Here is a 23,976-nt window from a genome sequence, read left to right as displayed (position 1 = left end):
ATATATTTGCTTGTTAAAAGAGTCCAAAGAAGGTTACACAAAGTCAATGAGTGAACTTCCAGATTATAATTAGGGCTCCAAGCTTAAAAGTTTTAATATGTAGTCTTGAATAAAAGAAAATTCAGGGAGGGAACGATTCAGCTGTTTACATTTATTAAAAAGGAAAATCTTATTGAGTTAAATCTTTCTACAGTAACAAAACTATAGGTTACTGTTTCAAGCTATTCCAATTCCAGGTTAATTTTGAAATTATGGAAAATAACTATTTTTAATAAGGTTGTATGTATTTGAAATAGTTTGCCAGAATCAGTAATTACTTTAGTCACCTATGTGAATTAGTTTTAAAGAGGACTCTTGAACTCCATTAGGGATCGATTATTTCACCAGGCATAGTTGATCCCAGCAGCCAGGCACCAATTTTCACTTTTGTATTTATACTTAAATTTATTTTGTATTTTAATTATTTAGACACTAAACTACAAAGAAACTACACAAACAAAACCAATCATAAAAAAGATAACAGTAACTTTTTATTCTAACAGTAAATCTAAAAACAACTGATTGGAACAAGTATCATAGATCTATAATTCATGAAACATAGATTGGCAACGTTATATAAATTACATTTTGTGTGCAAAACAAGGATCACAGACTTGAAGGAAATTTCGTTACAGCAGCATGAAAAGCTTTAGCAACATACCCCACATTTTTTGTGTTCAAACCACAAATACTGATGCGTCCGTCTTTAGGAAGGTAAATGTGATGTTCTTCAACAAGATACTTGACTTGTTGCTCTAAAAAAAACGAATATATTGGTTATTTGCTAAATCAAACACTATCCATGCTTTCTCTTTTTGCAACACTTTAAATGTGAGTAAATGAAAAAAAATTAAATTATGCTTTGAATTAACCACTTAGAGCATTAGCCCATGTCTGACACAGGCAAAACTTACTGGCAAACACTTTGTTTTTATACCACTTTCTTAGATTATTACCTCATTTTCCAAAACACTTCAAAGTATATACATTTTGTAAAAAATTTACACAACAGAAATTTACAACAGGTGGATTTTACTGATTAACCAAAATTTTGTTTTTATTTCATTCCAATACATTATATAAAAGCTTTTTCAATTAAAAAACGAAAAAAAATTTCAAATAGTGTTCCACATCATTTTTTTTTTTTTTTTTTTTTTTTTGACTGAAGTAGTTTTTTTCTTTCGTACATTTTTGTGTCATTTTCTACACGTTATCAAAAACTCTTAGTTTCAATCATCACATGAGCAAATAGCCACTTCAGAACTTGTATTACTTTATGCTCCAGGAAAATACTTAAAGCAACATCTTAAAGAAGAAAAAGGAAAAAAGACAAACACATACGATTCAACCCAGTGTATGAAAACATTCCAATCTGACTAGTTATGTGGTCCCAATTTCCAGGAGTAGCTAATTCTTCTAATTTTTGCTTCAAAGCAGCCCTCATTTTGATTATTCTTCCAGACATTTCACTAATATGACCTTGCCTAGATAAAAGAAAGCACTGTTAATAATTCAGCAATATTAATTTTCTGAAAGGACTGTTACCATTTCTAAAAATAAGTGCCATTTATTTATCAATCAAATACAGTAAAACCCCTCATAACGGACACCCCTCAAATGCAGACAATTTTTGATTCCAATCCAAATAACATTATTAAACACCAGTCCTCCAGACACCCCTCTACAGGGGACAAAAAATTTTGTACTCAACCAGAGAAATCATAGCACAAATAAATTAAAAGTAACGGAAGACTTCTTAATGTTATATTTCCCCTTACAAAGAAATACCTGTTAATACAAAGAAATTTCATTGCGCACAAAAGAAATTTCTTTCAATAACTTAAAGGGATAATACTACCCAAGGAAGGTAAACAGCAGTGTCTGCAAATGTTTTGCTTTTCATTTATTTGCAGCTTTGTCATCTTTTTTACTGTAGCTTTATTGCACAAAGCGCTGAAAATAAATAACGAAAATAATATGAAATTCCAACATCTTACTAGTATTTGTGCAGAATCAAAAAAAACATTTCTTTAAAGATCTCAAAAATTCATTTTTGTAGATACTGCAGTTTACCTGCCAACGGCAGAATAAATTAACACAAACACTACTGGAAAAAGCTAAACCCTCATCATGAAAAAAAAAAATTGAATTTCCAAAGAAAGTACAAACCATTCAGCAAATAAAGTTGGGTCGTTAAGAACTCGAGAAACAATCCTTACTCCATGGCATGGTGGATTAGAATAATTCCCTCTCACCAACAAAGTGATTTGAGCACGACTGTTAACAAGAGCTTCTGGATCCTTAGCTACTATGGTCAGATTCCCAGCTCTTTCATCTGAAATGTAAAGAATAATGTAAAAATGTTGAAAAAAAGTGGTTGTTGCCAGGGTCAATTACAAAATGACCCTGGGCAACAACTAGATTTGGACCAATTCATCTAGTTACATGTCCTATTTAAACTTATTTTACCTATGCTTTACCATTTGTCTTGAAACCCAGGTCTTTACGTTCAAAGATCCATTAGTGTTTGCCCATCTTCATACCTGACCCAGCTAGCCTTACATGCACTTCAAATTGTAACCAAGACAGGGAAAAAAGTGATGTTTGTGCCAATATATGGAAATTTTTCCAAAGTCTTCTTTAAGTCACTTTCAAGAAAACAACATAATACAATTTTAAGATAAAATAAATTGGATATGATATTGATTAAATTAACTGTGAATAAAGAAAAGATTACATTGCTAATGCAAGAAGCATTCTTTCTATAAAATATGTTCGTAAAAGATTTTGATAAATTCAAATATTAAATTTTGTTGATTTGACATGATTTTCATGGAGCTGAATATTTTTTTCCAAGAAAATTATGAGCCATAAATCAGAAAAAAAAAATGCAACTTAACCTTGCTGTTGTCATATCAAGTGATGTCACCTATTGATGGCCTTTAATTTTTCCTGTAAACTCACATCTCATTAAACATTTGACAGTATGTAGTACATATCTTCTCTTCTACAGGAACTAAATGAAAAAACAATACTGTGATTCCTGAATCTCTTCTACAGGAACTAAGTGAAAAAACGATACTGATTCCTGAATCTCTCCTACAGGAACTAAAGGAAAAAACGATACTGTGATTCCTGAATCTCTTCTACAGGAACTAAATGAAAGAACGATACTGTGATTCCTGAATTGAAAAATATGTTGCTTGCATATATTTCAAGGTTATATGATGAATCTCTTTTTCAATCGGAAAAGGTTTTGAGTACCAACACATAAACAGCAATCAAAACGTGCGCAAAGAACAAACCAAAACCCAAGCTATAAAAAATCAAGCAGTTCAGAAAGCCAGCCAAAAAAATTAAAACACTGACCAATCAGAATTACAAAAAAAAAAAAGACAAAACTTGTCAAAGTTAGAAAAAAAAAAAGTTTTAGATGGTTCTTTTCATACTTCTAAATTAATAAATTTGATCTTCTAACTGTTCTATTATCATTGGCTGAAACTTCCTTCTATTTCTTTTTGAACAGTCTCCGAAGGCTCTGATCAAGAACAAGAAGTTCATTTTCTGGTACATTTTAGGGAGCCATTTCCACTATTTCTCTTAATATCATACCTCAGAGTCAGGACGATGTAAGTCCAAAAATTACGATTTTTTATTAATTAGTGCATGGTATGTAGAAGCCTATTCTGCATCAAGTCATGTGAATGTAATTCTTGAAAAAAAGCCTTTTCAATATTTCACCAAGGTTAAAAGAGCGTGTGTAACATCCTTTGCATGGGCTAGAAAAAAGTTTTTCCTCTCTACTATAAAATTATCATAATGTGACTTATGTCGTTCTCGCTCTGAGGTACAGATGTTATTGTAAACTTGCTTAATATGGATGCCATTGACTGTATTTCTTATTTGAATAAATTACACGGTCTACTTCAAAAATATAAGTATATTTGGTGTTTCAAGCATTTTACATTATAATATAAATTTTTCTGTTTTCATAACATTTTTTATTGCTGCCCCACTCCTATTAGTCATAGCATGATGTTATATATCCTGTAGCTTTTCTCAGTAAATGGACTATTCAACACAAAAGAATTTTTTAATTTGAACCAGCATTCCTGAGATTAGAGCGTTCAAACAAACAAATTCTTCTGCTTCATTTCAGTTAATTAATTCATTCATAAGAAAGATAAGACAATGATACATATTTGTTTTTACAACTCATTTTTAGCATTGTGTAGGATTTTCTCTGAAATTCAGGCAGAACTTAGCTTGATTTTGAGGAACCTCAAGATTTTCCACATGGCTGACTCGAACCTACGCCCATTGGATTGTGAAGCTTGCACTTTCTGGTCAAGCCACTGTGAATACAAGAATTTGGCGTTTCAAGCATTTTATATTATGATATAAATTTTCCCGTTTTCATAACATTTTTTATTGCTGCTCCACTCCTATTAGTCATAGCATGATGTTATATATCCTGTAGCCTTTTTCAGTAAATGGACTATTCAACACAAAAAGAATTTTTTAATTCGGACCAGTAGTTCCTGATATTAGCGCGTTCAAATAAACAAACTCTTCAGCTTTACATTATTAGTATAGATTTGTTTAGAGTTTTCCGTTTAGTAAAGAGAAAGAAAGTGTGAAACTGTCCATTAAAAATCCCAACAAATGAAGAAACACATAGGAGGAGCCCCCAGTTTCTGTTGCTTACTCTAAAAATGCTTGTGTTAATTTTAGCTTTCTAAAAATAAAGAAAAAACAGTTATGCAGTTTATATCAACTTAAAAGTTTAAATTTTTAAAACATGTTTTTTCTGGCTTCTAAAAAGCAAACATATGGTAAAAGATGCTTATACAATAATTTAATCAAATTTGCATTCATCATATTGAGACTGGTGACATTCTAGATTAGGTATGCCCATAAAAAATAAACGGTATTTAGGAGGTAGTAAAGTTATAATTAGCTCCATTTTACACCTGTACACTTAATATAAATATTATAACTGCAATGTAAACCATTATAGTAACTTTATTTGTTATCAATGTTTAAAATATGAATTATCAAAATATCACCAAATAAAGATGTTAACAATATGAAAATTACAAAAATATATCCTGTCTTGGAATTATACTAAAGATATCATTATTTATTCATTTATTTATTTTTAAATCAATGTTAAACACTTGTCTCTAACAAATATCTATTTAAATGCATCAAATTTGGCAGAAAATCTTTCAAATAAAGCAGCAGTTTGCACCTGTCATACCACAACAAGTGATTTTCTAGTTGTTGAAACAAACAAGCCTGATATCAGATTTACAACCATATATATATATATATATATATATATATATATATATCGCTAGCCCTCAAAGGTGTGAAAACACAGCAAGATCTTTTTGTAACTAATCGGCTTGAAAATTAAATTTTTGCAAAACTAATTTCTTTGAAGAATTTTCTGAAATATGCTTCTTGGTAGGAGTAAAAAATACCAAATATTTCACAAAATAACGAAAAAATGCTTTATAATTATGAGAAAAACATCACTTTAAATTTAAAATTACATACTTTGCAAAAACATGAATCACTTTCCTTGTGCTGACAGCATTTATGAGATCTTGAGTCATGTTACTCTACATAAAGAATTAATTATTGCTGTCATAAATCTTCAAAACTTTCATATTAAATTAACACAAGTCAGTCAACTTTTACTTACTGTTTGGAGCCTGATAAAATATAAAAAATGAGATAATTTGAAGTGATTTTAGTAGTCTTTAGTTATAGGTAGCTGGACCATAATATCACCATTAAAGGTTCTCTACATCCCATTTTTATGGAAGATTGAAACTTTGAAATCATGAGAGAACATTTTTATTATTTTTTTAAATGTATTTTATTTTTATTTATTTATTCTATATTTTTGTAATGACTTTTCTGAAATTTTTTGTGCTTGTACACATGTTGATTGGGAAAATTTGGGAAATATTACTGAATAAAATGGTCAAGGGTTTTTTTTTTTTTTTCTATTAATAACAGAAGCCAATTGTTTTGCAACTGACAATAGGTCAGATCAATAGCAAGATATTCCATTTTTGGCTGAATTTGGTTAGATGCCAGAAGTGAAAAGGCAAAAGACATGTGATTTTTCATCTTTTAAATTTCAAACTTAAGATTTCAGTACAAAAAGAAGATAAAAAAAGAATTGTTTCTGGTCTCAGGAAAAGTTGTGCCTATTTGGCAAAGCTAATTTTCAATTTACTTACTGTAAAAATCAACAAGAAAACCTTTTTCAAAATGAGAAAATGATCTCCAACACAAAATAATGAGAAAATAACACGAGACTTAAACTGAGGAACAAAACAAGAGTTGTATTAAAATGATCCAAATATGAAATCTTTGGAAGATGATTCACACAGGCTCTGTTCATTCAGCTTTTTAGTACATTGTCATTCACTTCAGATACACATAGGCATAGAAATATTGCCTCCTTTCATCCCCAAGCTTTCTAAAATTCAAAGAAGTTTGTTCAACATATAAGATGCTTTTTGAGTTCAATTGCAAGGAGATAACCCACTCATAAGTATTGCTTATTTATCAGAAAACAACTAATAATATTGACAGACCAATAACAGACATGCACAGAGTTTTAAAATTGGGGATACCCTGGTACTAGGCAGTTTCTTTTAAGTACTATTGATTGTTAGCTGCTCTATCAGGCTATTTACGTATTAAAATGCGTTCTGAAGACTATAGAGCACCGCCTGCCTAGTCTAATGGTCAGAGTAGTCTGACTGCAACAGGAAGGTCCGGGTTCGAATTCCGGGCATGGATGTACTTTCTCTCTCCTCTTATTGTCGTTTTCTTGTGTGAATGTGTTATTATGCTCTGAATGGTTGCCTACCCCATAAACGGGTCCTTATGGCATGTGAGTACTGTAGAAGTTGGACTTCATACCAAATTACGTAACAGTCGGAAAAGTGAAGCAGCGCACCCCCAAGTTGCCAGCCTAGCTGGCACACGACAACAACAACAGCTGCTCTAATACTAATTAATGAATGTGTGAATGGTTTAAAAGTGCATGACTTTAATCTTAGTATCAACTGATTGACATTAAATATTAAATTCCCTCCAAAACAATTTTTTCAAAAGAATGCAATATCAAAAAAAACTTATATTTGTAGATGGCTTTGATTTTGCTTAAGGTGACAACATGACAAGAAAAAGAGATTTGCATGACTCAAATAAAAAATCTACATACATACAAGCAACAATTAACAGATAAATGCAGTAAACTATTAAACTGAAGCATTGCTGATTGATACATAGTTTAAAGTTTAAACATATATAACTAATAAGTAATGATATATAATACAGTATAAATTATCGAACCGAAATCCAAGTAAAAACATCAAAATTTCATAAGTTTGTAAAAATATTTCAGAAAATATACACAAAAAATTATAACAATAATAAATTATAATTAAATGCTAAAAGTAAGAATTTAATAATGATGTCAAACTATGATATTGATCTTGGCTTTAATAAAAGAACACCACTAAAAAATAAAACCTTATATATTAAAAAAATCAATATTGGTAAGAGCTAAGTTTTCAAATACTCCTTTTCAGTGCTGATTTTCACTGATGTTCAGATCTTAAAAAGTCTTCTTAATGTCACTGTAGTTAGGTATGCTTTAAATACATATTTAAAAGACTTATGCACAGAAGGGCAAATGCAGGCGATTTACATTAAAAGGGATGCAAAGCATTTTGGGTAAAAATAATTGAAAAAGCAACAGAACATATCCTTGTTTTTACTATATAACTTACTAATACTAGTTTAAGCTCTACTAACTGCATAGTTATTGTACCTTTTTGATGATTCACTTGTAAAAATAAATAAATAAAATAAATTTGATTTAAATTTTAAGAAAATTAATAAATGCTGCCCAAATTGTAATTAAATATGATTACATTTCTTTTCAAAACTAAGAATTGGTTTGTAAGTAAGCCTTTTGTAAATAAGCAGAATATGATATATTAAAAGCATAATCAAATTTCATATTTCAAACAAATGCTTGAGAGTTTTTCTTAAATATTCATCAGTATTAATGGGCATTTCTGTTAAATTAGTTCTACTTATGTAAAAAAAACTAATTCTAATTTAAATGGAGTTAGAATCAAAATAAAAGAAAAAAGAGGAAAAAATGCATGCATATAATAATTTTCAATTGCTTACTGTATAATCCAAAGTTTTTGGCAAATGACTGAGCACAAAGAAGTTCGAATCCACGATCCACAAAATAACGAACAGCCCAACTGTCCTTTATTAAATCTCCAGATGCAAAACCTTGATAAGCACAATCAAAGAATGGAAACAATTTCTTCCTCTAAAACATTTTATACCACAAAAAAGTTAGTTTAACAATGTAAATAAATCTAATATACACTTTAAAGTCAAAGATTTTTTTCAAAAGTGTAATTTTTTTAAAAGAAATTTAATTATTAAAAAATGGCTTGATTTAATCTTCTTTAAATTAGCTTAATTTCAGGGAAATTGAAAATATAATCAATATGAAATTTTGCTTCTTTGAATAACTGCTTAAACAAAATTCCTTGATCTTAACAAGATAGAGACCTTGTGAAACTAGTTGAGAAAAGCAGTTCCAAGAAGAAATCCTCTTCCTAGAGACACAACTCATCTCTCTCCTCATTCCTGAGTCTTCCTAACATATTTTTTTTTTCATTAAGTTACCGCCCATTAGCCAGGGCTAAGGCAGAAATACATGAAATACACCGCCAGCTCAGTCATTCCAGCGGAAAATTGTAATTTCGTGCTTATTAGTACTCATCAGCCCGGCATAGGAAGTGAATGAGCTGGAGGTGGAAAAACCTCTTAAGGAAGCCAAGAGTGCCAAACAAACTGGTAGCTAATATAGAATTAGCACTGACCAGACGAGTGACTGAAGCAATAGTTCAATTCAAAGAATGAAGGAAAGGCATGGTATTTTCAGAACTGAAAATACCTGAAATATAGATTTAGCACTGATAAATGGTCACTCGTCTGGTCATTTCTAATTCTATATTAGAAACCAGTTTGTTTCGCTCTCTTGGCTTCCTTAATAGGTTTTTTTCACCTCCAGCTCAGTCACTTCAGGCTGATGAGTGCTAATAAGCACGAAACTGCAGTCCTCGACTGGAATGACTGAGCTGGTGGTGTATTTCATGAACATATTATAATGTTTTACTGCTCTATGCTACGATTTTATATCATATACAGGTGTTAAAATTTAAACTAAAGTGGAAAGATGAGTTTCTCAAGTTTTATAAGAGGTGGGTTTAAAATATTTTGTAAAAAGAAAACTTAAGAGTTGATTATTTGACCTTTCCTGTGCTCCCACGTTCAATCACTTTTTAATTGCTCTTTACCAAACAACTAAAAATGTCTTATGTTATTCTACTAAATTACAAATACAGTATAACCTTGATTTAAGGGGTCTAAGGACCTTTAACCTTCAAAATTTTTGACTTTCTGGAGAAAATATATGCTATACACAATTTAATTCTGAATAATTTGATACCTTAATTATTACCATACGCAAAAAACTTTTCAAAATGCGTAACCTTTCCCCGTAGAGATTTATGTTAGCAGCAGCTGTTTAAGCCTCTTTCTCAGGTGCCGGTTTCTTGTTTTGCATCCATGATATCTCAGAAAGTTTCTTATATATTTCCATAAAACTTTTCGGGCAGGTTTGTCTGAGGTTTTTTTTTATGATCTAAACCTAAATTTTTAATAAAAATTTAAAGTTCATATTTAAAAAAAATATTTTGGCCAAAATTTTTATATTAATTTATAAAATTTCAAAAAAATAAATAAATAAATTTAAAAAAAGAAATAAATTTAGGTTCAGATCATAAAAATAAACCAGATAAACATGCATAAAAAGTTTTACAGAAATATATAAGAAACTTTGGGATATCACGCGTACAAAACGAAAAAACCGGCACCTGAGAAAAAGAGGCTTGAACAGCTGCTATTAACATAAATCTCTATGGGGAAAGGTTACGCATTTTTACAATAACTTGAAAAGTTTTTTGCGTTTGGTAATAATTAAGGTATCAAATTATTCAGAATTAAACAACAAATAACATATATTTTTTCCAGACAGTCAAAAATTTTGAAGGTTAAAGGTCTTTAGACCCCTAACGATTGTCAAGGAACAGGAAAAAGTTATCATTAAATCAAGGAAATCTAGGAGCATAGATATTCAATGCAGTAAAATCCAGACCAGTGAAATGTATCCTTAAATAGTGGTATATCGCTGAACTGGGTATTGTCAAATTGAAGTTATACTGTACTCTAAAGATTTATAAGTCAAATGCTTAAAATTGTGACTCAAATTTTATGTTTATCCTCATTAAAATGATATTAAAACAGAACATTACTTTTTGTAATATGTTTGTCTATTTGCTCATATGTACAATATTACAGTGCATATCGAAATGATAGGTCCGCCCACATTTTTCAAAGTTTTGACTCTTAATTGAGAATAAGAATCACTTTCTTGGTACAGATAATTAATCAGAAATTGGTCTAACTAGTTATGAAGAAATTTCGTAAAAAATATTCCTTTTTATTTCATGCAAATTTTCATTTTTAGACCATTTCGAAAAGATAGGTCCACCTTCACAAATTTTGCTCTAAATACGTTTAATTTCAAAAATTTTGAATAAATCTCGTTGCTTAGTCTTACTGCGAGATTATGCTGGCTGCTGTGGAGGTATTTAAACAGATTTAAGCATCACGTTGTAAGCAAACAAAATGGGTCGTCGTTGCAGTCTTTCGCTGATTGAGCAAGGGAAAATTGAAGCATTTAATAAGTGTGGAAAATCGAATAGAGAAATAGGTAAGCTTTTAAATAGATCGCATAATGTTGTTAACAATTTTTTGTGACTTAGAAATGCTTAATAGCAGTAAAAAATCATCTGGCTGTCCATCAAAAGTGAAACCCCGACAAAGAAGGACTATCCTAAAGGACTTAAAACCAGGAAATATAAGCTTATTCACTTTAGGCAGATAACAAAACCCTCCAATATCAAAATCAATAGTCCATAGAGTAGTAAAGAAGTTCGCCAATTTAGTTTACATAAGGAGGGAAGCGGCTCCAAAATCGACTAAAAAGCACAAAGAAAAGAGATTGAATTTCGCTAAGGAAGTGAATGCCAGGAAACAAGATTGGCATCGTATGATATTCAGTGATGAAAAGAAACTCAACCTGGATGGTCCAGATGGCTGGCAGTATTACTGGCATGATCTTCATAATGATAGACAGATATTCTCGAAGAGGCAAGCTGGTGGTGGTTCTGTTATGGTATAAGTTGAATTTGGAGGTGCTGGAAAAACTGATATAGCATTTGTAGACAATCAATTGAATGCTGCAGGCTATCAACAGTTGCTTGAACAATATTTTCTTCCACAATTACATTGGGAGCCCGTTCTTCATGTTCCAACAAGATGATGCTCCTCTGCACACTGCAAAATCCACTTTCGAATAGTTTCTAGATAATGGTGTACATGTTATCGATTGGTCACCTTGCAGTCCCGACTTGAATCCGTTTGAAAATATGTAAGGTATACTTGCAAGAGCGGTGTATGCAGGCGGAATGCTGTACAACAGTATTGCAGATTTGAAAAGGGCTATTTTCACCAAATGGTTAAAAATCAAGACAAGTTGTATGCAAAAACTTGTAGAAACCATGCCAAATAGGCTTTATGAGCTTATTCAGGAAAAAGTACAAAAATGTCTTATCAATTCAACATTAATTTGACGTTTGGCTCAATGGACCTATCTTTTTGGAACAGCTGTTTCATGTAAATTTTGTTTAACTTATTATTTCTATTATTTGCATACTCTTCATGCATTATTTTACATTGAATGAAGCAATTTAGTTTATGAAATAGTACTTTGCATATAATATAAATCCTTTTTTACCAACATAATTTTTTATTTTACGGGAGGATCCATCATTTCGACACACTGTATACTTACATTCATTTTAACTCATCTAAAAGCCTAATTTAGGGACAAGTGCCAAGTTTTGAAGCATAAAAATGAAAGTTGAAAAACCAGAAGCACTATCCGAGGATACAAAAGAAACTGATTTTGCTGGCTTTTAGGAATATCATGGATGATAAATTAAACAAATTATCAAGAATATAATATTTGATTCCCTTGATATGAATTTGCAATAGAAGTTACATTTTCAACCTCATATATTTGCCGAAATGAATATATAAAATTATCACAAATGGTAAAATAATGTATTTCATACAATAACTGGAGGTACTGTTTTGTGTATTGCTTGTTAAGGGATCCATTCAAAGTCATAAACTAATGATACAAAATCCAAATTTTAATAAGAGAATGATATGCTTTTTTATAAATAGATATTTAGAATGACCTCTATCAAGTCGGCAATCTGTTTCCACTGATCTTGTGTTGCATCTACACCAGTAGGATTGTGTGCACAAGCATGTAAAATAATGACTGAATCCTCAGGAGCATTCTGAAACAATAATTAAAAATTAAATACATACAAATGAACTCTTTTTTAAAAAAATATGTTTGATTGAGATTGCTCAAAGTTCATCTTCAGCAAAATAATTTTCTTAATGTAGAGCAAGTCTCTAAGTAAATGTGACACAATATGTATGTTTTTTTACACATATATCAGTATCTTGCAATGACTTAATTCCAACAATAAACTTTAAAAATCTGAACTACAGTGGAGCACCGTTTATACCTTTTTGGAAGGGACTGTATGAAAAAGGCATATAAATGAAAAGACGTATAACAGGTCTTTTATAATATGCATAAGACTCTGCAGGGAACAATTAAAAAAACATATAATCGATACAAATGTATAAAAGAGAAACATATAAACGATGCTTCACTGTATTAAGTAAAACATCACAGTAAAAACATAAGTTAAAAAAAATATGGGGGAAAAAAGTTACTTTCAGGCCAGACAAAATTTGAAGAGAAAAAAACATACCTCCAAATCTTGAAGCATTCCTTCAAAATCTAAGTTTCTTTTAGTAGGGTTCCAGTATCTATATGTGTGGCAATTTTTAAACCCAGCATGCATAAATACCAATCGATGATTAGCTATAAAAAAAGATAGTAATAATAATTATGATAGTTAGCGAATTTTCAATTTAAAAAAAGATTAACTTTGTTGGCTGATAAATAGTTTCCATATTTCTCTGCTTACGCTCAATTTGTCAATTTGAAACATATATTAGCACTATCAAATTTATTTTAATGTTCACTGGAGTGCTGGCAGCACTTTTAGAAGCATACAGCTCATTTCAAAAAACTTTAGAAAATGGACTTTTTATGATGAAAATGCAATCACTAAATGTAAAAATATCATAACAATTTTTCGATGTACACAAATTTAATGGAAACAAAATGTCATTTCAATTTAAGGTAAAAGAATAAAGAGCATTCTTCAACAAGAACATCTAAAAGCTTAGAGAAAGTAAAGAACTTAAAATAATTTAAAATATATGTCAGTTCTGTTGCTGGTGTGTAATATAATTATAAAACAAATGATATAGCCATAAAAAAATTAATAAGTAAAGGAATGGTAAAAAGCAATATTAATTCATCAATAAAAGTTACAAAAGTTCATCAATAAAAGTTAGCCAACAAATGAAATAGCCATGAAAAAAAATTAATAAGTTAAGGCAATGGTAAAATGCAATATTAATTCATTAATAAAAGTCACACTCATAGATGAAGCGAGTTTAAACCTCTACTGTCCACTGTAACTTTGAGGTCACATTGAATTTCATCATTACATTTTCCGAAAAGAGACAATAGTCCTTTACTGACCAGTGTGACATGACTGGTGCAATATGGCTGCTCTACATTTATGTTGTTGGTACCAACCAGTGGTGGTGATTCGGCGTGGGGGGCAAGGGGGGGTGACAGCCCATGCACTTTTTTCATCATCAAAGATTGTCTCAATGTTAAGATTTCAATTTCAAAACATTCTGAGTGAGATCACCCGAACATTAATGTCACCAAATATTGCTTAAAATTTCAGTTTTAAAACTTAAATTTTGAAAAATTTTCTTAAAGAAGTTCCCCAATCGCACTCCCTCCTTCTTTTAAATTCAAAGATAACCTACATTTGCATTATAAAGACTCTAGTTTGAGGAGAAAAAATCAAGAAGAGAATCCCCCTAGATAGGGTAAAACTGAGTTTTTAAGACCTCAATTTAGAAAAAAAAAATTGGAGATCTTTTCTGAAATCCCCAAAGGAAGTTCAAGTCTAAGTTCTTAAGATTTCATCAGTTCAAAAAATTAAAATTCCAAAAAATAAAAAATACTGGGAGAACCTCAGAACCCTTTCGTTCCTCCTAAGTCAATAAAAGAGAAGTTTGAAATAACATTTTAAAAGTCGTTTGAAAAGTGTTTTAAACTTTGCAAAATTTCTGGGAGAGAATCCCTAACCCCTTGCTCTAAGTTTGCTTAAGATGGCTTTAATCTGCGTCTTTAAGACAGCAGTTTGAGATTTTTTTCCGGGAAGAGCCTTTCTTACCCTTACATTACCAAAGTGAGTCCAAACTTCTTTGTTTTATATTGCTGTAATTATTATTATTAATTAAACTTTCAAAAAAAAAAAAAAAACAGGGACCACCCTGGAAACTCCTTTTCATTCCCCGAACATTGACAAAACTACTAAAACGGCGTTTTTAAAACTACAATTACAAAACATTTTCACAAGAGAACATCTGAAGCCCCCCCCCCCCCCCCCCCCAGTCACTCAAGATAGCCTAAAATAGCCTTCAACTTCCAGAAAAGTTTTCGCCCTTGCACTTATAAGTTCCCACTCACTTTCTCTGGTACCAACATAAGTCAATACTTCAGTCATACAGCAATTAACCTATTTTGAAAGTATAAAATTTAAAAAACAAAAACCCATATAGATTTTTTTCTTTTGAAATAATAATTTGGGCAGAAGAGTCTTACTAGAACTAAAAAAAGAAGGTTTTAACACTTTTTTTTTCTTTCTTAAGATTTTTTTAATACGAAGAACAGTACACTCCCGATTATCCACGGAATTGGGTGGCACAGGAATGGCAGATAATCTGAAAAACGTTTAAAATGTTGGGCCAATAAGGTAAAAAAATATCCTTGCTTAAAAACAAATGTATCAAACATAAAACATGACACAGTGAAAATATATGCAGTAGGTACATTTAAAATCAACTGCATTTTATGTACCAAAGCATACAAAAACAATTAAGAAAAAATACTTATAACATTTAGGTCAGCTAATATATTCCCTAAATTAGACCTAACTCTTAGATATGAAATATAAGACAAAACCAACAGAATTTAAAATTCACGAATTGTTGGAATAATCAGGTTTTTATTCATTACTGGGAAAACTCATTTTCTAAACTCTTGAGAGCACATTGCCCATTTTCAGCATCAGTTTATCAGCCAACTGTGCCACTCTTAATATTATAAGAGTCTGTTAATATGTTACAAAGCAGTTTCATGAGTTATTCGCGCTTGTGCTTTGGGCTCAACTTCACTTTCAGTAAAATCTTCTCTCTTCCCTATTGCTTTACTTACGATTGCTTAATTTGTCAGTAAATTATGCTCATTATTTTTTTCTACAGACATTCACAGATAATCCACAAGGCTGATAATTGGGGGGTTCATGTAACAGTAATTTGATAACAATAACATTTAATAAATAACCAAAATATGAACATACGCCAAGTGGGGGCAGACATGTAGAAATCTGTAAAGTTTGCACATCTGGCTAAAAAGTCAGCTCCAACTCTTAAGGCACCAGTTCCACTTAAAGTTTGCACACCTAAAGTCTAATAAAAATTTAAACATTTTGTTAATTCTTAAAAAGCATTCTTAATACCAAAAGAAACACACTAAAACTCAATGTTTCCAATTTCTATTTCAAAATGCTTAAAACAGCGAGAATTCTTAAACATGTAGCTAAGAAAGTTCTTTTACATCATTTCAGTTCATTTCAGATTTTTTTTCATTTATTTTCCAGAAATCTCCTTGGGTCTCCAAATTTTAGGGGCAACACTGCTCATTAAAAAAAATGTTATCATAAAACTATTTCAAGGCTACAATGAAGCTTCTTCATCGGTACAAAAGTGCTCAACATATGACAAAAAAGTCGTTTGTTGTGTTTTCAGCAGGGCTGCAGAGTTGGAAGAAAAATGATCAACTCAGGAATTTTAGAGCCTTTGACTTCGACTCCATTTCCTCAAAATCAGTTTGACTCCACAAGCACTGACAGAGTTATGGACTTAGAGGGAAATTTAAAAAACAACTCTGACTGATTTTTGAAATTTTAAACCTTTGACTCCTAACTCTACCTCCTCTACTCAATAATCAGTCAGACTCTGACTCTGTAGGTCAGATTTTGAGCACTTTTGTCCTTTTCGTAGTGTTTTGAGCTCTTTTATACTGGTTGAAAGGCTCCATTGTAGCCCTGAAATAGTTACTTACAGTATTTTCTTGACAGTTTGTGTTTTATTAACGTTATTTTTCATTTCAATCATATTTTAGCAAAGTATTTTTGATTCTTTTTCATTTGAAGTACCAATAACTAACTATTAATTGTGTGTCAAAAGTTAACCTTACTCTGTTTTCCTTGATGGCAGGACTATCTTCACCCAACAACATTCGAGAAGCTGCTTTGCTGAACTCATCCAAACCAAGCTGACCGAGATATTCATGATTCAAAGTCTCATCTTCACTCAATGCTTTTTCAGTTTTTCTAACCACAGGTAATACCCATGGCTTCCCTTCATCCGTTCTATAAGCTGCATTTAGAACAAAGACAATTAATTATCTTAATCTCAAATGAACAAGACCAGCTAAAAATTATTTTCAAGGTAGTTTCTTTCTTTTTCAAATTTCATGGCTTCTAAATTTATGAAAAGACAGTATTTATTTGAAATTAAAGGTAATTGTATTGGCATTGCAATATAAAACAAGGCATTAACAAACCTTAATTGAGGTTTACACAAAAAAATGAAAACTTTAGATTTAATTTTGAATGGTGTTTGAATCTTGAAAACTCCCATCTGGCCTTGTACTCATTACAGGTAATGATTTTGCATGTTTGAAATGTAGAACATGCAGTTTATTACATCTCACTTTTAAAGAAAAGCTGCACCAAAATGAGTTTAAATCATTTTTAACACAAAGCAAAATCAAAAAGGTTTAAATTTTTCTTGAAGTATCAAAGGTGTATAAAATATAATGTTTTGGACTTCTTTGATAGAAAAAAATATCTTTCATCATCACAGCTTTAGAATGGCAACATTTCCAGCAATTTTTCTACAGTCAGCGATCAAAATAAAAAAAACTCAAAAGTAGTCTGCAAGATAAACCGAAGTTAAAATAATTGTAATCTGAAATTAGCACTGAAAAATGCTCTGAAATAAGATGTTTAACTTAAAAACTAAAAGTTGGACCTACATGTTAGTCTGGTCAATATCCCAAAAAATATTGTACAAATCTGACACCGAAAGTAAACCTTATTTTGCCTTTTTTTTCTGTCCCTACCAAAAATAGCAAGCTGACTTTTTGAAGAATCTGCAGCATGATGCTGTTTTTGATATCAGGGCAATGTTCATAAAATATGTAATGTATTTTTACGAGTAATACTGAGAAAAGTTTCCTTTTGTTGAAGACATATTAAATTTTTGAGCTTTTTTTTCTATTTTGAAAAATATTTTTTTTTTTTTTTTTAACAAGTGAATCAAACTATATAAAGCTTTTCTGCAAATTTAACATCTAAATCCAAAAGAAGAAAAGAAGCAGAGAAAGACCTTTTAGTATGAGGTAATCTAGAATGGCTTGATTGTGAAGGCGCTGAACTTGTAACTGGACAGTCTCAAAGTTTGATGCCTGTCGATTGAAGATCTTCTGTGTAAGCTAAAATGGTGATTATTTAATATTAAATCTGTCTTTTGTCACCAAGTCTTCCAAGTTCCCATTCCAAATCGAAAGCTCTGTGGGTGCTAGATCAGGAATGGGATGGTTTCCTTCAGTCAAAAGTACTACTTTTAGTCATTGAAATGGATAGAATGAGCAAAAAAAATTACATGGACCCAGAAAATACTTTCATTTTCCCAACAGTTTTTTTTTTTAATTATTTTTTTAAATGTCCAATTTTTCAAACAAGACATGGTATTTATGACATCACGAATGATGCATTTTGGCGCATCTTTTTACCACGGTTCCACGTGATGATAAGCAAGCTATTAAATTTGCACTCTATGCTTGCTATCAACCATACCATTGCCAATGCACGTAAGTTAAGATGCGAATTAAATATTTTGTTTTGTGAATGACAACATTGAATGGCATTTCATCATTTGTGATGTCACACTACAGAAGTGTAAACAATGAAAGCGCAGAGATTTAAGTATTGTTTTAAAAATATTAAACTTAAATAAATTATTTAAAAAATGGTCAGATCCTATATTTTTAAGCATGCTCTTTCAGAAAAAAATACTTTTAAAATTTTGGAAACTACCCCATTGCTTAGCTCCTGGTTCAGATCAAAAAACAGCTGTCTTCCAACCAGTTAGATTGTGTAATAGTAGGCTGGTAGGTATGGGAAAACCTGGAGCAATGGAGAAGGGTACATGTACATTAATTTTTCTCGCCAGAAAAAAATTAAGTAATTTACTGAAAATTATCTTTCATTTGGAATCCAGTATATAACTTTAATATAAAACTTAACGCTAGGCAGGGTTCGTCAATATATATCATGATATATATCACGATATATATCCAATATTTATTTTGAAAATATCATGATATTTTGGATATTTATTTTTTCAACTATGGTATTTTCAATATAAAAAGTATCTTAATCACAGTAATTTTGTTTATTCATTATTTAAAATAACCAAAAAGTTATTTACTATATTTTATAAGGTATAATACATCATTAATACAACAAAGTAATATAATATTCCTTTTTTACTTTGTGCTTCATATTCATAAAATTATTAGTAATGCAACATTTTAATTCATATTAAAAGTGCCTAATTAAATTTGAAACTTAGCTCAGAAAAAAATGTCTTATGACTTTGCACCGACTAATGCATATTACTTATTTTTGAATCATATAACTGTAAAAGTAGCCAACAGAAGAAAAATGATTGAAACAGATAATGCGAATTTAACTCCGTTAAAATTGATAGAAATGTAAACTGAAATATTAGATATAAATAAAAAAAGAAACATTAATTTTAAGTCTACATTTTGCAATTATAATATAAGAAATTAAAAAGTGATTTAAAGGTTGCATTTACTATTTTGAAGACTTCAGTTTGTGCTAACTGAAAATATTGGATATATCAAAATATCCGACATATAACAAAACGTCAAATATTTTCGATATTTTCAAACCCTGGCTAGCAGTTTGTCATTTTTATTTTTTACTTCACATATTATACAATTATGAAAAAACTAAATTTTCAAAATATTTTGCATAGTTTTTTTAAAACTAGAATATAGATCTTATTAAGAAATAACCACAATCATAGCAGTATTTAAAGGGTGGGTTTTTAGGGTTCCTACCCCCTCCGAAAAGGTTCAAAATTCCTCCAAAAAAGGGTTTTTATTATACTTTCATGGGTGCCACTCAAAAAATTGGCCAGGACTGAAATGCGCGTGGCTCCATTTCGCGACACCAAAATGTTAGCACTTAGTTTGTTTAATGTTTTATACTTATATAATGATAATTTTTCATGCTGTAACTATATAGTATAACCAAATTGTAAGGTTAAGTAAAAATTAAAACCTAAATAAAAAAAATAACATATCATTGTCCAAGATTTTTAGGAGGTAAAAGCAGAAAAAGAACTTAAGAATAATATACAATTAAAAAACTTACTACTTGCTACTGCAGAAAAAAAGCTTCAGATTTTATAGTTCAGGTTACATAAATAGTTCATATTTCATACAAAAAAATAGTAATTAAAAAAAATTCAGGTATGAGATTCTTGGCTATAAGATGCATTGTGATAAAAACTTTAATAAAATTTTCCAGATTAAGATAAGAATGGTTAAAATCAACATATTGAGTGACTTATTTAATTATTTTTTGGAAAAAAAACAGCTTATCTTTTTAACTTTGGCAGATGGGCAATTTTTTGTCCTCAGAAGAATAAGACCTTTTTTGAGAGTGAGAGATTCAAAAGTAAAGATTTTTTTCATCTATAAAAATCATTTTGAACATGGAAAAAAAATCTGATGGCCCAAATTTTTGAAAAGACGGAATTCTGTCCCTTGGACGGAAGTGTGGCAACCATGTATACTTTTCTCACTGAAAAAATTATTACTACAATTTTATTATTCATGCATTCATTCGGTTATTTATTTATTTTTCAATTTCACTTGAAGAATGAAATTATTATTATTGAAGAAGTATACACTAGTGATTTATACACAGTATTTAGTTTTATTGTAGTTATTGCGAACACAACCTTTCTTACAAAGCAATACAGCGTTTTTCTTCAAATTTTAAATATGTAATGCAAACAAAAACATCAAAAAATTTTTAATTTGAAAGTTCAAAACTCTATATTTAGCATCTCTTATCTCTGTCATAAAATATGATATTAAGAAGTATTATTTCGAATATACCTATTTGAGCATACGTTTCTATTCTTTTATTAAAAAGGCATCAAATATTTAACAGAGGGGAAGTTATGTAGTATCAGATTTCATTCCTTCATTTAATATACACAACATTTTTCACATTTATTCATGTTAATGCCCTTTAAGTCGCACCTCATTTAAATAACTTATTCTAACAAAAATCAATAAAATTTACAAATGAAATCAAACTTTGTTGATCTTATAGATTTCATGAAAAATGTGTTTTTAAAACCCTCCCTGAAACAAAAGTCTGATTAAGGCCCTGACCACAATGAACTATTAATTGAAATTAACAGATAGGCCCCATTACAAGCATACAACAATAATAGCAAATTTAGTATCCTGAGTTTTGATGAAATATTTAACAAAACATGTATTTTTAATTAATTATGTTCGATGCTTTATTGAATCTAGGCAAGTAAGAAAATATATTTCATAGTCAGGTAGTTATACTTTCATTTCTGCAGGGTTGCCAATCTTGGAGAAACAATTTGAGGAGCATCTGTGGTGATGTTGAGGAGCAATTTAAAATTTTGAGGAGCAGTTTGGAATTTTGTATTAAAATCACTAAAACCACTTATCTAAAAATTTTTTAGAGCTTTAATAATCATTTTAAGCACTAGTATAAAAAATTATTTTTAAACTGATAAAACAGCTTTAAACACTATTTCAATCTTTGAGTAGAAACATCTTTAATTTACCATATTTCAGGTTTGTTATGATAAAATAACAAAAATTAAGCTTGAAAACGTTCTACTGGGAAATGCGAAACAAAAGAGCTCCTTAGCGGATCCGCAGAGTTTCGCTATTTTTGCGGAGCAATTCCGCAAAATGTGGAGCAGTTGGCAACCCTGTTTCTGTGAAATGAACAAAATTCTTCAACACTTGAGATTCAATTTTGAACCATCTTTGACTGTAAAGTTATAGCTACACCAAGTAGTTACACAAGTATAGTCTGATTTGAGTTAGAACAATAACACAAAATTTTAATGACCAAAGAAAAGTTCCTACTCTCTACTTTAATGAGAGAGAATAATACATTTAATACAAATATTGATCAGCTATAGTAAAATTTTCTTTGGGGTATAACTTTGATATACCCCCCCAAAAATTACTCGCCAAATCTGGCCTCCCTACGGACTTTTTAGGGTTGCTGTTTCTTATTTTGGTGTTGCCAATTTAGGTTTTTTCAGCTTTTAGGTTTTTGCTGTTGGGACATTCCACGGTATTTTTGACATTTATGTAGAGTCCGTAACGTGACCTTTTTTGCCATAACTTTTTAATTTACCGTTTGATTTGCAAATTATTTTAATTTGAGCTAGTGTGTTGGTAGGAAAAGATCAAAATGAAATAATATGATAATCAAACAGTAAATTAAAAAGTTATGGCAAATAAGGTCACGTTTCGGACTCTACACAAATGTCAAAAATACCGTGGAATGCCCCTGTCGCCAAATTTAGTATTTTCTTGTATTTTGTACAATTTTTTGAGTGATTTTTTCTTTTTTTGAAATTTTTGTGGCAACAATTTTTGGATTTCATATATGTTTTAGCGCCATTTCTTTGTGAAGTGATCAAGCAGATTCTGACTTGCTGTATTTTCCCGCAAATCTGGTTGTATTTTCCAATTTTATTTTTTTTTCTATTAAATATTTTTATCTTTTAGCTTTCAATATTCCTACTGTATTTAGTGTTGTTGAAAACCAGGTATTTTGCGCCAACGCAAAAACAGGTATTTTGCTTGGCGAGGAAAAAAAATCGCCAAATTTCCGATTTGGGGGGGTATATCAAAGTAGTTCCTTCTTTGGTCAAGGAATAAGGACATGTTAAAAAAAAAAAAAAAAAAATAGACAAATTAAGAGTTGGGGCAAACCTAACCTGGTAGCATTGTGAAGGCTACGCAAAAACCTAATCACAGCATTATACTGTCAGGTTAGGTTTGTTCCAACTAGTTTACTTTGTCATGCCATCAGGAAAGATCAACACAATGTTAAAGATTTTTAAGCAGTAAAAAGAAAAAAATGTAAAATATTATATGCCAAAAAACATCTTAACGATCTTGTTTTTTAAATATTTTTCACCCTATTGATTTACAAAGCAAATATAAAAAATGTAGGCAAAATAAATGTGCAAATGGTCACAAATTTTTGAATTCGAGGAAAACCTTTGATAGAACGTATTACATGTGTCAATAATGTTACTTACCACCGATTCCTAAGTCAACTTTATCCGGAAATGAATCTTCTTTATAAGCTTTATTTAAAGCGAAAATTTCAACAGGGGGAGCAGCTTCAACACATGAAAATCGGGAAGACATCTTCGAAATAATATAAATATAACTTTATTTATTTCTTTTTCGAACAAAATGGGGAATATCGCACGTTTCCTCCTTACCGTGACCTTGTTCGTAAATCAACTTATATCCTCCACTCAAGTTGCTCAATGTCAACCAAAACAGTGCGAAAGTAGGAAAACACTTTCACTTTGATTAGGTCACCGGGACAACAGAGATAATCGATAAAGGAGTCTCCTTTCAGATAAAAAGGTTTTAACTTTTTTTTTTCTTCGCTTCAAATATTGCATGATTTTATAATATTTTTATTTAAATTATTACTTTGCGAGGCTTCAGTTTTCGTGAGCCCGTCTTATGGAACCTGGGGAAATATTTCCATCTTGAATTTTTCGTGAATTTACAATGTATGCAAAATACTAACTTGGATACTTGATTGTGAATTTGAACTGCGCTCAGCGCTCAGCTGGAAGGTCACTTTTTACACCAAAATACCCCGTACCTACCACTATTTGTTGTTTAACTAGTTTGATGGAACCCTGAAGACAGCTCTAATTTTTCGACCCAGACAAGTAGCTGAGCAATCCTTGGTTCATCATCCCCAGAGGTATCGATCGTTTGACTACGAGCATATTTAACGTCCCCCAGTCACCATTATTGAAGACGTGGTGGATCTTCGACAAGCTAGAATTGAACTCGGGACCTTCCGGTTACAAGTCAAAGGAGGATCAGAGGGGACATGATTCAGTTGATTAAATTTATCAAAATGAATGATGTTAATGGATTAAATTTTTGCACCGAAAGCAGGACAAAGGGTCATTGTTTTATGCTATTCAAATCTCAGGCTAACCTGGAAATAAGAAAAAACTACTACTTTAGTAGGGTTGTGGGCACTTGGAACAGCTTAC

The 23,976-nt window shown here is 30.7% G+C and overlaps 1 protein-coding gene across 1 annotated transcript; it reads right to left on the bottom strand.

The window, feature by feature from the left end:
• Positions 1–504: 504 nt before the first annotated feature.
• Positions 505–23,253, bottom strand: LOC129223811 (aspartate aminotransferase, cytoplasmic-like). The gene is made up of 9 exons (XM_054858168.1): positions 22,984–23,253; positions 16,736–16,917; positions 15,837–15,945; positions 13,092–13,204; positions 12,498–12,602; positions 8,275–8,425; positions 2,209–2,374; positions 1,381–1,523; positions 505–794 (listed from the first exon to the last, which is right to left on the bottom strand). Exons 1-9 carry the CDS (start codon positions 23,093–23,095, stop codon positions 646–648), a joined length of 1,230 nt encoding a protein of 409 aa, XP_054714143.1. The 5' UTR covers positions 23,096–23,253; the 3' UTR covers positions 505–645.
• Positions 23,254–23,976: the final 723 nt, after the last annotated feature.

Source organism: Uloborus diversus, chromosome 6 (genome assembly GCF_026930045.1).
Source record: "Uloborus diversus isolate 005 chromosome 6, Udiv.v.3.1, whole genome shotgun sequence".
NCBI lineage: Eukaryota > Metazoa > Arthropoda > Arachnida > Araneae > Uloboridae > Uloborus > Uloborus diversus.
The sequence above is the reverse complement of the archived record's forward strand: the minus strand, read 5'-3'. Positions and strand labels throughout refer to the sequence as shown.